At 27.5% G+C, this 23,368-nt stretch overlaps 1 protein-coding gene across 6 annotated transcripts in view; it reads left to right on the forward strand.

Annotated features, from left to right (window-relative positions):
- The window catches only part of how (protein held out wings), a 45,984-nt gene that overhangs the window by 15,577 nt on the left and 7,039 nt on the right, over positions 1-23,368 (forward strand). For 2 of the 6 annotated variants that reach the window (XR_013058213.1, XM_033342924.2), the window contains exons 2-7: positions 3,324-3,457; positions 9,269-9,385; positions 10,244-10,387; positions 10,831-10,933; positions 12,477-12,779; positions 21,738-21,865. Coding sequence is in view for 5 of the 6 variants with exons in the window: in XM_033342924.2 (XP_033198815.1) it covers positions 3,324-3,457; positions 9,269-9,385; positions 10,244-10,387; positions 10,831-10,933; positions 12,477-12,779; positions 21,738-21,820 (884 nt within the window). In the remaining variant the exon portion in view is untranslated. Of the gene's footprint in view, positions 1-3,323; positions 3,458-9,268; positions 9,386-10,243; positions 10,388-10,830; positions 10,934-12,476; positions 21,707-21,737; positions 21,866-23,368 lie in introns of those variants that run through there. The other 4 variants (XM_033342926.2, XM_033342925.2, XM_033342927.2 and 1 more) reach the window with 4 other exon arrangements.

Raw genomic sequence — 23,368 nt, forward strand, 5'->3', positions numbered from 1 at the left:
TGCACCTAACCAATACCAACATCGATTCAACATCACCACCTACGCTACACTTAGATAGATTTTTATTCTCACAGGTAATGAGCATTTATACTTCCCAGGTCTATATCGTCTTGGAATTTTACTTTAGCCTTTTCCCTCGTTTGGAGTTTGATTCCAAAAACAATGATTCATCGTTTGAAAATAATTGTGATTTGTATTTGCAAAATATGACTACAGTGTTCAGCAATATGACAGACAGTGAATAAAATTTTATAAAAAAATATTTCTTTTAATTAACATTCAACGTATTTCCGATTTAGCTTTGTAGAATATTCTTGTTTTATAACAATCTCAATGTACATACATATGTATGTATACGTATGTATGTATATCAATACGCATTTCTGTGAGTCACAAGATGTTTCTACGAATGAAATTAACTAATTGACTCGCGATATGAGTCAAATATATATGTGTTTAAAGTTATTATTCAAACCAAAAATATTGTTTACGTCAGATAAAGTTTGTTCTAGATTTCTTCTGATTTTAGATAAGGAAAGAGGTGCAATATCGTAGCATGTGAAAGTTTAAATTAACATATAGTACTCGTTTCTTGTTTAATTGAAAATTTCGTTTCTGAATAATTACTGAAAGCAAAACAAAACAAATGTAATGGAAAACAGGAAGGTAAGAAAGCTACGAGAATACAATACAGCTGATGTCAGCTGTAATGAGCAATGTTGCTAAAAGTGGATATGATGCTGCGTTCTTTCGCTCGTGTGTTCTATCCTCTCTTTTCATTTACACTCTTATATCTGCGCACGCATGCGTAATACGTACTGTGGTAACATATACATACATGCATGCATATGTATATCTATACTCATAACTGTGTAGTCAGTGATACTTAAAAGTAGGTAGAACTGGAAACAAGTTTAAAAATATTGCTTATAGTAAAAAAGAGGTGGAACATACCGCTTTCTACATTTTGCATTTCCACTTAATTCACTTTTTCTTCAGTTGTCCTTAAAATCGTGTATTATTTATAAATAGGCAAAATTTGTTAACTTGATAAAGCTACGACTATAATACAATTATAAGTAGGCATTAATATTTTTACATAATACACACCTATAAATAATGATATATCTATGCACCATTTTATTCTACGATCTCTTGCCATTTTTCGTAATTTATTTATTCTTTTATTGTAAAACTTTTCGTCCTTCTCATTCGAAAATTCAGACACGCGCATCCTTCGACATTTTATGTTTTTGAAAAATTTTCAATTATGGAAATTTTCCAATGTGCAAAATTAAGGTTAGGTAAATATGGTAAGTGGGGTAACACCCACCACTTTTATGTATTTTTAACAAACGATTGCATATTGAATCGCATATTCAAATGCTGTCTAGCAAATTCCTTTTGATTATCACATGCAGAACCCAGATATCATTACTTAATTGTCATTCCAAGTTTATTTAAATGTTATAAAATTGATTTCTTTAAAATATTTAAGTATCTAGTTGAGTATCTTAGGTTTCATTCACTTAATATGGTTATTTACCAATATTAATCTTCATTGAGCTGCCACTTCTTCCTTATCTTCCAGATCAAAATCTCCACTATTAAATCTTTTAATCCATTTTTGAGTGGTATGCTTATCGATATTATCATCAGCGTACATATCATATATTTTCTTTTTATTTTTTCTACATTAATTCGTCGCATTAATTCATTTTTGCATCCATTGTAATCATTTTCGCATTTAATTCCGGAAATGGATATTGCATTGGTTCATGTTCAAGAAGATTTTTACTTTATACAAAACTGAAGGAGAACTGTCTAACGCTGTATAAGTAGATGAAATACTCTTAAGGCTGGATCAGGCACGGCCAGTAATTTAATCTAGTAAAATAGTAAGTAAAGCCGAATCATGTTGAATTGGAGGATCATGGCGGATGAAACAAGAATAAAACTAAAGCTGTTTCGATAAAACTGTTTCGATAGATCATTTGCTTTGATATTGATCACCCAGAGTGAAAGAATATAAATTCCGTTTCACTTGCTACTTAACGAAACTGACCATATCTGAACCAACCTCTACACTTTAGACCGCCTTTAACTTGTTTTGATATCTATACATGTTTAACATTTATCCAGCTAGTAAGTATGCACGTATAATGGATAAGCAATAGTAAGCATCTATTACTAGCATGTAGCTAGTAAGTATGCGTATAATGTATAAGCAGTAGTTTGATATGACACTTCTCGAAATATGTACGCGGTTGTGACGAACGAACCTATTATTCAATTTAGTATTTTAATATGAGAAATGCTTTTAACTTTGTTATTAATTAGTTCCATATTTGCAAACCCTTGAATTGTAAGGAAATGCTATTCTATTATTTTCATTGCGATAATATTTTTAAGGTTTCGAACAGATAAATCATCTAATATAATACAAGCAAGGGTCTAAATATTTCGTGAAAAAATACTAAAAATATATACATATTATGTGCATGTACATATATATGTGCATATTGTTATAAAAATAAATTGATATTATATATAAAGTGATATACCAAATATTTTTGTTCAACGATATTGTTTCTATAATCAAAAATTATTGAATATCGAAATGCGCAGGTGGATAAAAAAGGGTTTAAAAAGTAATCAGCAGGTAAAAACATCATAATTTTACAAAGTGGAATTATGATTGACGAGGGCACTGATTAAAAATAAAGATAGGATGTAATACATCTTATAGGATAGATGATTGTTAGGCATGCGGTAAAAAATGTTTAATATAAAAGTTATTAATGTTCATACACATATACAAATGCCAACTCAAAAATTTTTTTTCTCCGCCACTATATATATAAATACATAAGTACATCCATTATTTTATTCACTATAAAATTCTCCTATGTGTATCGCATTTATCTTAGTAAGATAGTTCAGGAAATTGAAATTTAATCGTTTTAAAAACTTACGTTCTTAGAAATGAATAGATCTTTTATAATTACGCAATCCACATGTCTACATACATACGACTAAATGATTTTATAATTGTCTAATTTTATTCGTCTTTTCATATCACATCTACTCTTCATCATAAAACTAATGTCAATTTACGTGATGAAAGAGTTGTAGATATGATGTTCATCTGTTACGAATGTTCATTAGAGATGATATGTATAATTACAAACTGACTGATTTTATTTATGGTTCTGCATTTCGGTTCTTTTTTTTTGCAGGTTAATAGTAGACTGTAGTCGACGAAATATTTTAATTAAAATTGGAACTAAAAATATGTACATGCATCTCTATCTTTGTTGCAGAAATCGCAAAAGTGCGGGCAAGTCTTTTCCAGATTAGTGGCGTCAAAAAGGAGCCACTAGTTCTACCGGAACCAGAGGGCGATATCACAACACTTACGGAAAAAGTTTATGTACCTGTTAAAGAACATCCAGATGTAAGTATTTCTTATTTATATCGCTATATTATCTTAGATAACAATTTATTGTCTTATAATTAGCGTATGAGTTTTTATTGAAGTATGTACTATTATTAGAGTTGTGACATTGTAACATCTAACTAGATAGCTTAGAATTTACCAATGAAAAGTTTTAATAACATTACATATTCAACTAAATATTTATTCACATGCATCACCATTATTAACATGTCTATTTTAAGAATTTTAATTTCTAATATCATTTTATAATAGAAGCCTATGTTTTATATATAATGAATAATAAATAATTTAAACGTAAAAGATCATTCCATTGTAATATAGTGTATAGGAATGTAACAAATTACTACAAAAATTGAAAGTTGTACTTCCTTCAGTAAAGGTCCTTCAGTAATTCCAATCTTATTTGGAATATTAGCAGCAATATACATATCTACTTAAGAAACAACTTTAATATGTTTCGTAGAGATGAAGAAAGTTTGTGTAAATTTTTTCTTTTAAAACATACTCGCTTTCAACATCTTTTTTTTAGACAGGTATTAAATAAAATTCTAAAAATGATTTCTTTTTGGCGACATTGCTTACGCAACTTTATATGAGTCATATTTTACTTTATCTCTATAGAAAATCTTTAAAAAGTCCATGGTACTTTTTATCTTCTTTTTGACTGATTATAGAATTTTAAAATACTAAAGATATATATGCGTATTAATATTAATCCGTATTAGTGTCTATAAACATTAATATGATTATTAGGTACTTAAATAAGGTGTTGGTAACTGACATCATCTTTAATACATGCTTGGAAATAATAGTTACTATTTTCTTTTCTATAAGAATGGTAAATCTGGAGAAACGTGCACATTTATACGTATTTATCTTTTTCCAATAATCTGTACTCTTATTCTCTTATCAGTATAAAATATATAGAAAATAATAAACGTAGTACATTATAATATACGTTGTGGGAATACTTTATTCAGATAGGAATTTGTTGTATATTAGAAAAAGTTAATAACGTAGATACAGTGTTTATGCGCTTTTCTAAATGTGGAATGTAAGTAAATGTTATGTAAAAGTTATGTTATTCCGTTGAGATAAATATTTTATTCCCAAAAGTATCTTTTATAACTTTTGCACTTTTGAACAATTAAAAGTTTTATACATATTTTCAAATTATTGTATGTCAAACTTGTTTCTAAATTCATCATATTTTTAAATTTAATTTATGTGTTAATTGTGTAGTAAATATCTAGAAATGTGGAAATTTGATTAGAAAGTTTATTTTGTTTCCGAAATTTTCTTTTCATATTTAAAAAAATTAAAATTGTTTCCTATTTAGGGGCAACAATGATAAAAATCATTCATTGATCTCGGTACTGTATTTTTATTAACGATATAAGATCAATTTTACTTTTAACTTTAACTCAATATCAACTCAGGGAACAAAGGGATGAATTAATAAAAGTTTATATTCTAATATTCCAAGACTTTAAATAACTTGTTAAGGAAAAAAATGTGAAACATGGGAAATTATGATTATTATTTATGCATTTATATTTGTACATAAAATTCGTTTAAAATGTAATTTCATTCTTACATTCTTTTATTGTTATGTTTTTTAAGCAATATTGCGCATTAGGTATATAAAATCTTACAAAACAACACATTTAGTTGTATTGTTCAAGCAGTTATTTCTAGTGTTCTTATCGATATATCAAGCTCTGTATATTTGCGATATTACAAGCTAATTTCTAATATTCCATATATTCGTCAATCGTCTAAGCGCGTTTCTGTGTGTTTTGAGCAGTATCAGTACCTGACAAGAAATTCGTCCAGTGCATTGTTGTTCGTATGCGCAATGCATTCCGACTTACCACACAGGAAGCTCACAAATGTTCCAAACGCATTTACCCTAAGCAGTGAACATATGAATTTAGAAATGCAGTGGCTACAAAATGTAGTCTTTATCATCTTTTTTCATCTTTATTTATCATAGTATCTACGTATTAATTAATCATTTCAATCAGTTCTTACACATATTAAATTTTAATATCATTCAGTAGTGTAAATAAATACCATGAAAATGAAACGTGGAACTTGATAAGGATACGCTTTATTATAAAAAATGAGAATGTATTCAAACATTTTATCTAGCCAGTGTTTGTAATAAAAATTTTTACATATAACGAACACTAGAGAGAAAACAAGGTGGTCTCTCTTTGTTTTCTAGACTGAACCGACACACAGGTTTTTACATTTCCTAATAGTTGCCTTAGGGTTAAACAACGATTATTAATTTGCCTATTCAGTTCAGCAATTATTCTGAAATTAGTCTCCATAATAATATAAATTAAACATAAATTTGCATTCTTTATGAAATTTCTAACATTCATTGTGACATGAAATTAATAGAATGCATTAACAATCGTTGGTGTGATTTATTAAGAAAATACAAAGTTTATGTACTCAGGATAAATATAAGATAGTAAGAGAGGTATCAAATTAACAAATGGTTGAGTCAAATTATGGAAAATACTAAAGTAAACATTGTGACGTGCTTGAACTGCGCCAGCACGGATATTCAAAGATGTGCAAATGAACTGATACGACATCATGGATTCATCGCGAAAGACAATATAGAAGAACTTGTAGAATAGTACAGATGAATTCGACGTTAAATTGAGAAGCTGTTGAGAAATTAGAAAAATTCAGCTAAATCTGACGCGAGATCAAAGAGCCGCAAGAAGGGTTTTATACGGACGAAGTTGATGATAGAAATTGAGGAATCGCGGATGATATTAATAAAAAAGAAAAACTCTAACTAATAAACGAAGATACGATTAAAGCGGTAATGTCGGGAACGTTCAACTATGATTGCAAATATTAGATTATTATATTATATACTATGATATACTATGACTAATATATACTACGAATATTTTGGTTTTGACGGAGTACTGCTAGAACTAGCCCGAAAATAACGCCAAATAGAATTTATCTCGATTCGCAGATTTTTAAGGCGATTGCTTCGGTACGGAATTTCAGCCCCATCTCACATGATACAAGCTTGAACCTTAGGCTGGGGTCACACGAGTGTTGGAATGGCGAACGTTACAACGTCCGTCATAACGTTGTATAGTTTGACGGACGTAAGTAGGCGTAGTTCGTGTGACTGACCTGATCCTATGCAAAACGAGATAGAACACTGCGAGACGGACGTTGTAACGTCCGTGTCCGTCATGGCCCGTAACGCCTGTCATTTGACGAAGCAAATAACGCGAAGCATCACCGTGACTTTTCGTAATGATCTGTCTAAGAAGCATAAGTATCCGTTTTCTTAAATACTGTGATAATTTTATGTGGTGGAATAGGCCATGAGTTTATCATCTGAAACATTATCAAACATATGTGCTCGCATATGGATAAACTAATCCTACGGGTGAGATTGTGCTTTGAGGTTTTCGTGAAGCCGTATCTGTAACGGTTCCCATGTCTGGTCTCAATGTTATCCAGCCTAATCGAAGCCTCCCGCATTGCGTATGCAAGAGATGTTTAGAATAAAAAGTATTTTTGTTTGCTGAGTGCCTCTGAAGGAATTTTAAAAACATAAGTATTCCTATAACGTAACGATACTAACGTTAAAAAAACGAACGACACATTTTACAGAAATGTAAATATACATACGCATATATAATATAAAGGAAATCTTGCCTAGAAGATTAATTTCCTCTACTATATGTTTACTATTTGCAAAAAATATGTACACATGAAGAAAAAAACTATATAACGATATGACGCTGCAGGAAGAATAGTTCACCCGAAAAACAGTATGAGAATTTAATAAAACTCAGCCAATTTCTATCTGAACAAATCTGCACCAAAGATTTTAAATTTGAACAGTGTTGCTAATGACCTTCGATGTTGAAGCAACATTAAAACAAACAGAAGAGGTTATATTTACGGTTTAAGAGAGATTTAAGAGGAATGGATCTGATTATCTCAATTATATTATTTTCAATTTGCTGAACTGCTATTGGTATTGGATACCGTGATAAGATAGAGAGAAAATTTATTACAAGCTGAATCAATAACGAGAAGTATTTTGAAATTATTGATGGAAAAATAAATACGTGTCACAAAAGTTGCCCTAAATAATTTTACCAAATTATATTATATTGTATCTTTGAAGATACATAATGCTGCATATGTATTATAACGGTAAGAAAATATTTTCCCACGACACGAAGAGATTCGAGTTTTAAATCGGTTTAATATTATAGAAATTTGTCAATATTATATAATATTGGAGAAATCTTGTCAAAATAGGGTACCAAAACGACAAACATGTATGTAGCCAGAAAATTTTAATAAAATAACATGATATTCATTCGATGCGAATGAAAATAAATAAGACAGAATATTATTAAAAATAACTTTTTGATATAAATTTAGTATAAATTTTGGCTAAATAGAATGGTTATTGTTATTAAATATGAAGGTGTGTTGTATCACACGTATGCTATACGTTCGATACTGTTGATTAATTTATTTATTATACATTCTTGATTTTTTAATAATTTTGTCATTTTTCCCTCGCATTTGCTTCCTTTAACATTAGTATTTTTTATTCTTTTTCTTTTTAATAGAAGTTTGCAAAAATATATAAAATATATTTAATTTTCAATGTGTAACGGATCAATTTTAAATAATTCTTAAGCTATGCTGTAACTTTCTGAAATAAATTTCCCTTATGAGAGGAAATTGAGCTAATAATAAGATATATATGAATGTTTCTTAATAAGAATTATACATGTGTATAAAGCAATTATTCATCTATTACAATCCACTTGACAATATCATTGTTTAATCACGGAACATTTAATTTGATATTGTATCAGGGGACATAGTTTATAGATCACACAGTCCAAAGGATATTACTTAAATGTAGAACAAATAAATAAATTACAAATAGAATTTATTCACTTACAGAAGAGATTTTACATGTCAACATTGAATCAAGAGAGTACAATTATTATTAAATTAATAAATGCATAACGACGATAACGTTTTATCGTTTAGTTAGGAGAAACTTTAAGTGTAGGTAGTGGAAAAAAGAATAAAATAGGAAGGAAATTATGCTTTTGAAATATAAACAATGAAATTTTCTTAGAAATATCACGAAAAAATTATTTTTCGCAAAAAATTAATTGAATGAAGTTTATGTTTTGATCTACTTTATATAAAGACAATTTTGACGTAAATTTGTTAGTTTCCTAAGTAATTAGTTTTGTATCTATGTTTTATTAATCAAAGGGAATTCGTTTAAAATAAGACTCATAAAGTTCGATATTGCAATATGATAAAATTCTTATTTTACTTCCAAATATAATTATACAGGTTCCGATCGAACGTACAAACGTGCATGAGGTAATCATTTTTTTCAAATGAAAGAATAAGAAGAAGATGTATAATAACATTTTTTATATTTATTTATATATTTATATATTTTGCATAGTATCCTACGCTTATCCTTTATATATATAATATAAACGCATATTACATATAAGTCTACTTAGAAAAATAATTTGTGCAAGTTTTATATCAGGTGAATGTTAAAATGTAAGCGCAGTAAAGTACTTTATGGCAACTCTACTGTTTTTCTACGTTTTTTCAAAAAATTATTCATGTACATGTGTAAGAATTGCCATTAGAAATAAAACACAATTTTTTATATCATATACTTGCAAACTTAATATGTAGATGTGATGTTTTTCTTTAAAAATTGTCTCAAAATTTGATTTGTTACAGTTTAATTTTGTTGGAAGAATTCTTGGACCACGTGGTATGACAGCTAAACAGTTAGAGCAAGAAACAGGATGTAAAATTATGGTTAGGGGAAAAGGTTCTATGAGGGATAAGAAGAAGGTAAATTTATTGTTTTTACACAGATGTTTTATATACATAGATATAATATATTTTTGCGTATAAATTTTCGAGTAACGTGTACAATTTTTCCTTGTTGCATATGTAAGATTTCAAATTTCTCCCAATTGTAACTAGATTTGTAATTACAATTTACATTATCATATTTATTATATTATAATATAGGTAATAACCATAATTGTGTGCGTGATTAAGTACTCAATTTTTGTGATTGAATATTTTGTACTGATAAAAAAATGATAATGAAAAAGTTTTTGCCTTGTTAGTTTATACATATATATTTATAACTTCTTTATAATATACACATAAGCAATATGTCAAAAGTACACGATTATTATTCAAATTTGAAGTTAAATATTTGTTTCCAAGCTGCGTATGATCACTGAGAAAACATTTTATCGTAAGTATATGCATCAAATAATAATATGGATATACAAAATTTATTTCTAAATTCTCGTGTTCAACATTAGTTTAGACTTGTCGCAAGAATTTATTTAAGAAATTGTAGCTTTATGATTTTTGTTGAAACAAATACATGTGAATATTGATTTTTTATTTTAAATTGATTATATGGAAATATTAATATACAATATAAAGTAATATCATGGATATATAGACATATGATATTAATTCAGGAACTAGTTTCCTACAATTAGATATTTGTTATTACACGCACTTAATATTTGTGATATATTTTTAGAATAAATGGCATACATATGTACTTTGTAATATTATACTATCAATGATTCTTACCATAATAATGATTATGGATAAAGTCTTTTACATTTGTTTATTTAAATTGTGTAATTGTACTATATATGATATTAATCCCTTTAACAGGAAGAGTTAAACCGAGGTAAACCAAACTGGGAACATCTGACAGATGAACTGCATGTTTTATTGACAGTTGAGGATACTGAAAATCGTGCAACTTTGAAACTTGCCAGAGCTGTAGAAGAAGTGAAGAAACTTCTTGTTCCCGTGGTGAGAAAGTTCCTATTATTAACTATAACTTCTAATTTTATTGAATTAGTTTCCCCATAATATTAATTACTTCCTATCAGCTGCACCTTTACATTACTGCACTAAAGTTTCTGCATGTATAAATAAATATTATTTGTTCGTGCAAACTAAAAGAATAAGTATTCACGTGATTTAATTTGATGGAAGCTTAATTTTTAAGCTATAAAGCGATATTCATAGAAAATATTTAATTGTATAATGGCATGATTGATAACACACAAACGTAGCTTCTCTTTCTTCAATCTCTTACAAATGTTATATGCCATGCGAAGAAATAAAAAGTTTGAAATTATATTAAAGTAAAATTGTAAATATTTGAAAAAAATGAGTAACGTATTTCTTAGATTACTATAATTAATTTCAAAAATATTAATATATTTCTTATTAATTATGTTGACTGTTAGCAGGCTGATGGAGAGGACGAGTTAAAGAAGCGGCAGTTAATGGAACTTGCTATTATCAATGGAACCTATCGGGATTCTAACACGAAAGTTGCTGCAGCTACAGGTATAGATTCAAATATTTATTTACTTTTATTTCAAAATAAAATTTCATTAATACTATTTAATATTAGACACTTTTTTTATAGCTATATATATACATACGTACATGCTATCTATGCAATCATTGTTCGAATTGTTCATTATTCAAAAGATATTTCGGACGATACTTCGAGGGAGAAGTAATTTAATGTAATTAGTTTATTTGTAGGTGGACGCATGAAGGATATATTATCATGACTGTTATTACTTTTTAAAATGTTACCATGTAATTTTTAATGCATTAATCGATCTATCTCGGCATTCCCTATAAAAAGGTAGGTACCCATCTATCTATGTTGAGAAACTTTCATTTTAATTTGTGTGAAAGACAAGAAAAACCAGTACAAAAGTAGTTAAGGTAAGCGTCTTTCATACGATAGGCATGGTAAGCATATGTGAGTATGTTATATGTATAAGTGTATTATAATTAAATGGGTTAATAACATTGTATAGAGAATATCAAGATGGATTTATTAGTTCACTTAAAGTTATAAGATCCCATTTAAGAAAAATTAAGTATGTTACCTTCATGTGACTTCAATTCATTCATTTATACTATAATATACTATAGTTGCAGCAGATTATATTCTCCTCGAAATCATTAAATTCCTATCTGAAAATTTGTTTATTCACAGGGTAGATTATTTTATAGGGAATGTCATTCGCATTTTTTATTAAAAATTCATGAAGATTGAACACTCTGTATATGTATATCTAAGTATTATATATACTTCATGAGTGATGGTAATAAATATTTTGAGAGACGTATATTAATTTAAATTATTTTTAATATCTTTTTGATAATAACATTTATAGAATTCAAAATTAAAATTATTCAAAAATATATAAGATTTGATTGAGGAATCGATTATATTATTGAATACAAATAATTTGCAGTAAAGTGATAATATAAAGTAATATAGACACATTAGTATAAAGTAAATAGGTACGAATGTTTCTAACTCTCAACGAGAAGCGTGTAATTCGTTCACAACATTTTAACAGCTATCAATTTTACGTATTAATTTCTCTTCTGTATATATCTCAAGAATCTCTGCCCTTCTAAATAATCTGCTAAACTACAGCTTCTTAAACGTGATTTAGCATTTTCAAGTATAACTTTATTAAAAATTTATAATACCATAATAATATAAATTTATTACCTAATTCTGTACAGAACAAAATTTAAAAAATATTATACAAGGAATAGATATACATATTCAGTTTATTGTTGTTCGATTCACACTTTTCTGACACTACCATACGTATTTAAATCGTTCAAAATATTTTTCATGTTATATGTTATTATACGTTTATAAATTATGTATATAGATAAATGAATCTCTATAACACGATGGAATAGTTAGAAAATTAATGAAAGAAGGTAAAGGTACTGAAAGGGGGAGAGGAAATGTAAAAAATTGTTTGCTATGGTTGTAACGATAAATATAAATAAATATAAAATCAGTTTCCTTCGTAACTTGAAATAATGATAATGAATGTTTCAGCTTGCGACGAAGAGTGGAGACGTGTTGCAGCAGCAGCGGCGGAAACACAACGGCTTCTTCCAGGCTTGGCCACACCTATGAGGACACCTAGTGCTCCGTTGGGAGCTCCATTAATACTCTCGCCACGGATATCTGTCCCAACCACCGCGGCATCTCTTCTAAACGGTTCGGGTCCACCAGGATCTCTTCTTTCTGCCGGTGATCCCCATGGTTTAATTTACACGCCATATGCCGATTATGCCAACTACGCAGCCTTAGCAGCCTCGCCTCTCCTCGCGGATTACACTACTGCTGATAATTCTGGTGGGTTGTTTGCACGCTGATATTAGTTGCAACAACGTTTTTTATGAATATTTCCTTTTACTATCATTATTATGATTACTGCTATTTGTCCTGTTTGATCTCTTCTCGACCTTCCAGCACAGATTAAGTGAAGTAGAATGTGCGAGAAAAAGAAAGAGAACGAGATAAAAAGAAATAATAGAGACAAATGAAAAACAGTTAATATATTTGTATTTTTTATCAATTTTTAAGTTTGTGTTTCTTCGTGGAGAATTTTCTTTAGCGATAAAAAATACTTAAATAGCATGCTGTATATTCCATATATTTATTTACAAAAACAAGGAAATTGTTGCTAAAGATTTATTTTATTCTATTTTATTCTATTTTATTTTATTTTATTTTGTTTTATTTCATTTTATTTAATTTAATTTTATTTAATTTTATTTTATCTTATTTTATTTTATTTTATATATTCATGAACGAATACATGAGAGATTAATGGCATAATTCTACATAAAACATCCTGGCTAATTTTATTGTTTAACATTTGATGTTGCACAATAGTAACCAATTAGAAAAAATAGTAATAAAATCAAAACAATATTCCACTGAATACGGAATTTTACGGGAATAACACGTTTTTATTCAGTGTTAAACATTCAATCGCTAAGATGTATAAAATAACACGTACAAAGTTTTTATACAAATATTTTTACAAAATTCTTGGATCGAAAAATGTAACTACGGTAGTTACTTTGTATAATGATATTAACGCATATGCTGACAACGTCATTTTATATATATATTTACATAGTATATATACATCTCTCTGCTTAAAAAAAGCTTTGCTTTAAAAATAGAAATATAAAAGGAATGTTCTCCACTATTAAGCAGAAAAATACATATTTACAAATATGTATATATGTATCTTTTTGTTTTTATTTGTATGGTAAGAGCAGTTAATGTCGTCAAATATTTTGTCGCATCTGAAAGCGATTATTATTATTGTCTTTATTTTTATTATTACCATTGATATTACTACCATTACTATATCAATATCGTCATATATTATTATGCTTTTAATTATTATTATGCTTATTATTGTTTTTTATCAGTAATAGGTATTATTGATATTATGTTACTGTTTTCACTATTATATTGCACATCATCCACAAATCACCATTATTATTCTCATTTAGTTTTATTACTGTTGATGTACCATTTTTCAACATCATCCTGATTGTCATCATTATTATTTTCATCATTCATAATTATCATTAGCTGCAATAGAAACATAATGAGCAGATTGGTATAGAAGTCGTAATGATCTTAATGTCAAAATACGACAGGTATTAAAGAAAATAAGAAATTTGATAACATTTCTCGTAATAGAATTAGATGATATTATTTTTATTATAATATTGAATGTTTATACATACATATTAAGAGAGTCACATCAGTCATTTGCTAGTCGTATCAGTTTTGATAGTTATTTAATACTGATTATGTCCAATGATATTATAACTTGCATTTTTAAAACAGATAGTAGCAAGTAATAGAAATATTTGACATTAAAATATGTGTATCATGAAGAGACAAATCTTTGAATTCCGTATAAAGAGAATTAGTATGTGGTAAATACTACATGTATAATATTTGACAATCTTGTATCGAATTGCGGATCTATCGGAGTAAGACAAACTTTGAATCTCATAAAAAATATTTTCTTATTTGATTTTTAACGTACTTCTCTTAAGTATTCGATTCAAATAACGTATTTGTATGTATATTTCAAGTAACAATGTTTCTTATTTATTCTATACGCGATTTATGGCTGTTTTCTTTTTTATTGCAACGGTAAAAGAACTATTTTTAAAGAAGAGCATGTTATGTATTGTTAAATTTTTACTGTTAAATTTTCTATATTGTTGGATAGAATTATAAAAAGTATTCGTATAATTATATACAAATTTATCGAAGTATATTATAATTGAAAAAGAATATAATTAATCGTGTTTTTGTTCAAAGTTTATCATAATATTTAAAATGTTGTTTGATCATATTCTCTCAATCTTTTTTAGTAATGTAATAATAAGCTTCGATTTGTATACTCGAATTTCATAAGTTGGTTTAGAACAAACAAGATTTCAATACATGCAGTATTCAAGCTCGTACGCGATAAGTATAAGAAATCAATTCGTATATTTGTATATATATATAAATATACACATAATCGTATAGACTAAAAATTAAGACGACTTCTCTTTGTGAATGAAATACTCGATTATCGTATGTCCAGTTATACACTCATACATTCGTTACCATTTATTACACATTATAGTAGATATATATAGATCAATGTGTTCAGTAGGTATGATATGTTTGAAAAATGAAGTAGTCCCGACTTAAAACGAATTATTAGTAGAAACTTATTTTAGTAGAAACTAATAATAATTTCGTCCGTGGAATTTACGCACACGAATAAATGATTATGTTAGGTATGAAATTGTTACTTCGTCTTTCGTATAATATCGTATTTGATACGCTATTATCTTAGTATTACATATTTTGAAGAATATTTTTCGTATACTTTTCTATTATGTAATAATTGCTACTTATTATCTGTTTCTTTATAATTTGTATATATTATAATCATTATAGTGGTGCTATTGCATTTATTACAGATAAATATTTATAACATGGAATTATTAGCGATGCAAGTGCAATAAAATTTTATACTTACATTTTACTTTAAAAATTTGATCATTTGTCGAGGCATGAAACATTAAGAGGCTATTCTAGTCTAGAGTGTCACATTTTAGGCCTTTTACGAATTTTTTACAGAGATATCATTAAACTTTTTGATATCGGCGCTTTACACGCGTAATTTATTTCTTATGAATATTCACCGCTATTAATAGATTGAGTGAATCATATGCTATTTAGCGCGATTCTTAAAAAATGTGTCCTATTGGATGACAGGTTGAACTTTTAATATACCGAAGTTATAGCAAAAATTTGAGATCAATTGATCGAAGCTTATATTAAAAAACCCGGTTTCGAGAAAAACGTATTTAAAGTTTCCCATACCATATCAGTTAACCGAAATTGATTATAATTACGAATAATCTGTTAAGCGAGGACTGTTCAGAACTCTTGTTCAGGAAAGTCCTGCTCAACCGATTTATTTTTTCTGTGAACAGTTTTAGTCTTAGTCTTCTTAGTAGCTTCTACCGACATTCTGAACGATGGACTCTTTCTTCTTATCGCAGAAATTTACGTATACTTTTGCTTACTGATCAGTAGTTAGTCTCATCACACAGATAAACATGCAGAACTGCTAAGAATCATTCATTAAATATACATTAAATTCACAGTTACTACTTCTGAATGTATTTATATGTTTTGAAGCGAAGAAATACGTCTTTTTTCTCATCCAAAATTATTAAAGTTATTAAAGTGCCATGCTTAAACTTGAGCTTATCATTAATTTTCTCTTTACGTTATCGTACGTCACACGTTGCTAGCTGCATGCCATTTTTAAAACTTTTATTAATTTTATAAATTCAACACAATCTTACCGCAAACATAATACGGAAAATTTATACATTGATTTTGGATTGGGTTTTTAAAATGCCTAAACTAGAATACTCTCTTAATACGAAGTATTACTATGTATTATACATATATGTATGTATGCGTATATCATACATATACATCTATTATTGTTTTTTATTTAGAATATTAATTAGCAACATAATAAGAAATGAAAAGTATCGTAATAACTTTTTCGTAAAGATGAATGTTGTGGAATGAAAAAATATGTAAATAATTGATAAGAAACAGAATTCAGAGATTTGGGGCTTCCATGGAACGGATTATCACACTAAACACTGTTGTACAATGTCATTTTCGTGCAGTACGTTCTCAGATCCTGAAGAAGTTAGCTGCAATGCTGGCGAAACATCAGGAAGAAATTCCATTTGGACGTAGCTTCTATCCGAGTAAGCCTTGCATAGTGTTGTATAGAACAGTGTTAGGTGAAATCTATTTCAGTTTAAGAAATTAAATATTATAAAAAAGTATTTGTTAGAACATAATCTGTTAAAACAATTCACCTATGTGAAATTGCTATGAAAATTATTTCAAGCTTAATTTTGTAACTTGAAACCAAATGCGTTTATCATTCTTTTTCTTTATTTTAAATTATTAAAAGGAACTTTCATTTTTCAAACATATCACGTCTTATGACATACTACGTATTCTATTTGTATTATTTAAAGGGATTTGAAGAATAGAATGTCTGCACGCGTTAATACGTCTGCATGATCGATTCTGTGGTGCATTGCCATATTGATTATATATTTAATGAAATAATCAAATATTATTTATTGCTATAACTCTAACATCGATATAGCTAAATATCAACATTAACGTAATTTATACAATAAGAATTAAGAAAAGAAATAAGCGAATTTCTCGTCAAAAAAACATCAGCTACCTATGTACATCTTTACCTTTTTGTTTTTTTACATAATATTATTTTCAGATTGCAACTTTACTCGTATTATTTTATTCGTATGAGTAATTAATATGACTTATCCAGTGTAGCAAAAGATATTTTACTTTTATTTGAAATATTTATTAAACATTCTACATATTTTCAGAGTTACGGTAACACGATTTTCGTAGTAAGTACAATCGAATAGATTATTCTAGTATTATAGTATTCAGTTTATTATTGCACGAGAAATTTGTTTATTTTCAGCCATGTATGTATGTAATATTTTATGACCTTTGACAAGGTAAAAATGATTTTGAAAGTTGCATCGCAATTGAAAAGTGAAAATATTTTAAGTCAAAACTAAAGCCAATATCTTATATATATGATATTATTATTTATTCAATTTTTATATGACAGATAAATAAACATTAAATGTACGCTTATTAAATTTATGTGAAATTTAGTGTACAGAAGTTTGGCATAACTTATTAATGCACATCTGTATTTCTAGTTCTATTATTCCATGTTAGGAATTGTTTGCACATAATAAAGTTATATGATTAGATATACGTATTAAATATCTAATTGTATATACATATAAATAATGTATTTATAATATACCGAGATATTTTCGGGTTCCTTTTGTAGTCTACAATTACTTTTGATTAATTTCCGCAAGTATAAACTTAGTTTTCAAATCACATTAAAAACTGTACTGCAGTCTCAAATCGTAATAAATAGATATTTTTGAAATATATACAGTTATATGTCCGAAAAATTTGATATTTATATATATTAGGACTGGAAAACATGTGTGCAGAAATGAGAAGTAAATTATTTAAGAAATATAAAAAGAAATTAAATATCGCGAGATAAAAAAAATGGCGCTCAATTCTTGTCATATGTTAAATATAGAATATCGTACAAAAATATCTTGTAAATACCTTCCTCAAATGGAAAGTGACGTATTATAGACACGTTTAAACTTAGAAATTGTATTTTATGCATAAATAATAGTTATTACTTAGAAATTAAAGATAGATATTTTTTATATATTTTTATTATATCCATTTCTACTTTCTAAAAATGTTTTACCTAATGTGATTTACAATTTACATCACTAGGTACTAGTTTTTCATATACAATAGGGTCAAGGATCGTTACAAACAATGATCGCTAATGCTTTGAAAATAATTATATCAAGTACATATTATACACCTCTAAAAGCAAATTGGTCTTTTTTATGTACACGTCAGTAGATATTTTATGTTTAATACTTCTTTCGTTAGACAACATTCAATTTATTGTAAGATAAATTATTGTATTACCATGTAAAATATAAGTTACTCTGGTTTATATTTTGACAAAAATCCTTTTTTAATGGTACTCAATATTAATTATTAACGATTATTTGTTTTGGAATCCATTAATCCAAAAAGAATAATTCTCACATTTTCAATATTTTATTAGTGATAAAATTATACTAGATTCTCAGGGAAATCATTAGACATTTCTAAAATCTTTTATATCAATGTTTAATGGCGTCTCAAAACGTGGATTATTGTAAAAATTCGTTTAAATAATTTCACTAATTTTTTTTATAGTTTCTGACAAATTAAATACTTCTCCAATTTGCTATTTTATGTGGCTGTGATTTTATTAATTCCATTATTGACAATATCATTGGCGGATTGTACTCGTATTACGATACCTCAATATCGCATACCTACATTTTCTTTTTTTCAGTAATATAATCATTTCTTAAATATAATGAATATCAAATTGCTTAATAAATGTCTTAAATTATTTTTTATAGTTTCGGATTCATATTATTTAAAAAGACTAGATTACCTTAGATTTATTTTAAAACAGTTCGATGGATCTGGTTATAGGAAACAATTGTGAAAAGTGATAATCGTTTACGTATTAATATTGATTTTGCTATTTTCCTAAATCCATTTTTATGTTATTGTCATGGTACTTATGTTTAAATATTTTACGTTTCAATATTGAGAATAAATATTGTGACCGTGAGAAATTGGAACACAACACTTTAAATAAAATGGAATTAATTGAAAACACTATTGCTATTCAAATAGTTGTCAACATATTGAATATTAAATATTAGATAGTATTTTATAAATATAAAAATTAATCTTTTATAAATATTTCGATAAGTTAGTTTTACAATATTTCCATCGTTGCAATTCCTTCGTTTAAATTGTTTTACTATTGTGACTGCTAAACATCCTTTCAAAATATAAACTGAATCTTGCTCTGCTGTCAAGTAACGCTCCGTAATTGAAAAATTGTCTTTCTGTAAATTCCTATACACGTTTTCAACACATGTCAAGGTATTAAATACTATCTAATACATAATTAATGTTAATTTTAGGTTAATTTTAACAGAGTGTGAGATATAAGATGTTTTTAGCTTATAAGATTTAGTAGTAGTAGTTTGATCAAGATAGTATTATAGTAGTATTTTGTTAGAAATGGCATAATCTTAGGAAAAATCTTAGAAGAAAAGGAACACAAAATATTTAAATTTTATATCGTTTTAGAGTCAAGTGATATTCAATTGGAAATTGTTCTTTTACTAACTAATTCCTTACCTCTTTGAAAAACAATTGAGTATTAGTTTATAAATAAAATGTATAGAAATTTATTCTTTCATGAATTTCCTTGTGCTAAGGAACTTTTACTCGACATAAAGAAATAAATTAAGAAGCAACAATAAAAATAATATATTAGGGACCAAATACACTGGTGCAACTATCTGTACGCATGTAAATATTTATTGATCTGTCTAGTTCTATATGTTCGACAATGTAAGCAGTATTTAATAAGTGTTTTTTTTCCGAATGAAATCTGAAAATAGCTGTGAAAGATTGTATTGGCCTATTTCGTAAAAAAAAATTTTAAGAATTATAAAATCTTTTATATTATAAATATTATTTATGGAAATTATTAACAAACGGTATAGCCTGACTAGTAAAACTATTTGTGCAAAATAACACCATATTAGAGAATTCAGAGGATATGTTTAATTAAGCTTTTTAGTAAAAAGTACTCAATAATCTTATGTGCAATGATGACATTTATGTAAATTACTGTGTATTGTAGCAACGTGATTTGAATAATAGTTTTATAACAGTTTAATTATTACGATTCATTACAAATAAATAAAATAATTAGTTACGAATACCTATTATTAACGAACAAATAAGCAATAATTGTCCACTGTTTGTTGACTTCTCTATAGCCATGAAACGTGAAGAATTTTAATATACATATAGCTAAAATTTGCTAAACGTGATAGTGTAATTTCTTAAAAACCATATAAATATATCTGTTTATTGTATTTAATATATATATATATATATTTATGTTAGGTGTTAATATATATATATATATCGTATTTTCGATAGATAATAAGAAAAAAAAATTGTAAAGAAAGATAATTTGTAATGCGCATGTCTAATACTTCAATAATTAGTATCATCGACGATTAGTACTAGACATACGTAAAGCAAATATATTTCAAATATCTTTAACGTGTTAACGAAATTTACGATGCTATTTTTTTAATAGCAAGGTATAAGATGAAAATATTCGATTCACTCTACGTTAAGATTTGCCGTATGGATACACAAATTGCAATAAACTGCAAAAAAATGTTACATATATAGAAGAAATCGATGATCGGATGACGTATAATTACTAAGAATTATTTCATTTCTTACTTAAGAAATAAGTTTTATTTAATAAATACAATCTGCATAATTCTTAAATAGAAATACATATATGTACGCGCCCGTGTATATTTGCTAATAGCTTAATTAATATTAAAAAGTAATGGATGAAGGAAGAAGACGGTTTAAAAGAACGAACGTATATCTTCTCTAGTTAATCTTTATTTTTACGAACGCAAATATTCGTTGCTCAAAATCTTGTAAAAAAAATTGGAGTTTTAGATCCATAAAATTATTATACACTATGAATATATACATAGATATAGTAAGATATAGTAAAAATTTGAAATAATTAATAATACACGTACACATACATATATGTACATATATATAACGCTTTTATGCTATTTCATTTCAGGGGATAGGATAATACCTATACGATAATAACTTTTCTGTTTCAAATTTGAAGATTGAACGCAAACTAATAAAGAGCATAGGAAAAGTGATTTGTGAAATTGTGCTCGAATTGTGCTTATACACGTTTAAATATAAAATATATGTATAAGATGTAAGTGAGAGCATTGCGGAAACTAAAAGCGAGAAGAAAAGTATGCAAGATAGAAGCATTGGCTATTAGTTTGCGTTTTAATCGTAAACTTGTAGATAACTTTAATTTGCTATTATTGTTTATAGCGGCAGTTATGTGACCTGCCGAGGACTGGATAATAATAAATACATGTGGAAACAGATGAATTAAACACATTTGTATGTTGGGGACAGGTGCAGCAGCCGCTGCAAAGCAACGTAGACACTTGGGTCAGATTCGCGAGCACCCTTATCAAAGGGCTGGTGCTTTGTCGTGAATCCGGAGAGCGCAATCACAATACTGTACGCGCCTCCGTGAAAAGGTTAGTTTCTTAGAAACGTTCCATTTTTTGTATACTATTCCCACAATTATTATTTTCGTAATATCTATATATCCGTATCTACAGTCTATACGTGTGCGTAGACAAAGATATTTATCATCTATCTTCTTTTATATTATATTCTATTTTATTTTGTATTATATTCCTGTATATATATTATATATACTCATAAAGAGATATAGATATATAGATATTATATATATTATGTGTATAATGTCTTTCTTTTTCATATAGTGCACACTACATGCAGGAAATGTCTTCTTTTTATAGAATTGATTGATTTTTCTTAAACTTTGTTACTTTCAACTATTATGATGTTAGAATGAAACTAATAACTCGTTATGCGAAACTTATACACCTACTTATGTTTTTATACGGTTGATAGGTCCTTCCAGAAATTATGTGACAAAATATAATGCATCTTTATGTTGTAAATATTATATGTGCATGCATACACATATATATATAGAGTATGTAAGAACAGAAAAGAGCAAACGGGAAACGACAGGTCAAGTCTAACTTTTCTGAGAAGAGAACTGTCAGGACTTATTGTTGCCATTTTAATTCGAATGAAACAGGATCCGCACAATATTGCTATAAAATAGAAAATAGTATAGAGTCGACTGTCGATATAATTGAACTTAATTAAAATCGAGGAAATATGAAACAGAATTAGACTACAAACCTAAGAAAAAGTACCAAAAAGAAACTTTTAGCAAAGAGGATTGAAAACGAATGAACATTTTTGCCATATTCGAATGGCACTGTTTGTGCCAATCGTATGAAAAGAGAATTAAATTTTTTTTCTATTCCAATGTCAAATTAAAGTCATTGTCAGAGATCCGTGTAAAGGCAGAATTGGGTGTACATTCACTTGAAGTTGAAAAAGGTAAACGATTATATCGTAGATGTATAATGTTTGAGATTTTATACATTTCTTCCTCTTATACGTTTAATTTCATCTTCTTATAAGTTTATCGCAGCTAACAATTACCTATTTACTAGTCAGTCATAATATCTTACATCATAATAATAACTGTGTAAATGTCAAAAAATTGCATGCATTCCATAGACATGAATATGAAAGTCAAATTTAAATTGTTTATGGTCATATGAGAAAGCTTCAAGGTTCGAGAAAAATCATTTACATTCATTAGAAAAGATCCTTCCCTTTTCGTTCTTGTTCTACAACATCTTTTTTCTGTACTTCTAAGCCAAAAATTTATTCTTTTACATATTTATATTACAAACCGAGTAATCAACGACTTGCTATTATTATTATTTTAGCCATGAAATAATGTCAGTTTAAATTCAAAATAATTGATAGTAACGGGTATTTATCCAAAGTATTATAGTAGAAGTATTTTTCACTTTTTTTTTAGCATTTTGCTCTTTATAAATAGGTAATGAATTACAATTAATAAATCGTAATGGAGATATCGGTGAGTTTTAATTTTTTTATTATACGTATAAGCATAATGTAAC

This window comes from Bombus vancouverensis, chromosome 4, assembly GCF_051014615.1.
Source record: "Bombus vancouverensis nearcticus chromosome 4, iyBomVanc1_principal, whole genome shotgun sequence".
In the NCBI taxonomy this organism is placed as follows: Eukaryota; Metazoa; Arthropoda; class Insecta; order Hymenoptera; family Apidae; genus Bombus; species Bombus vancouverensis.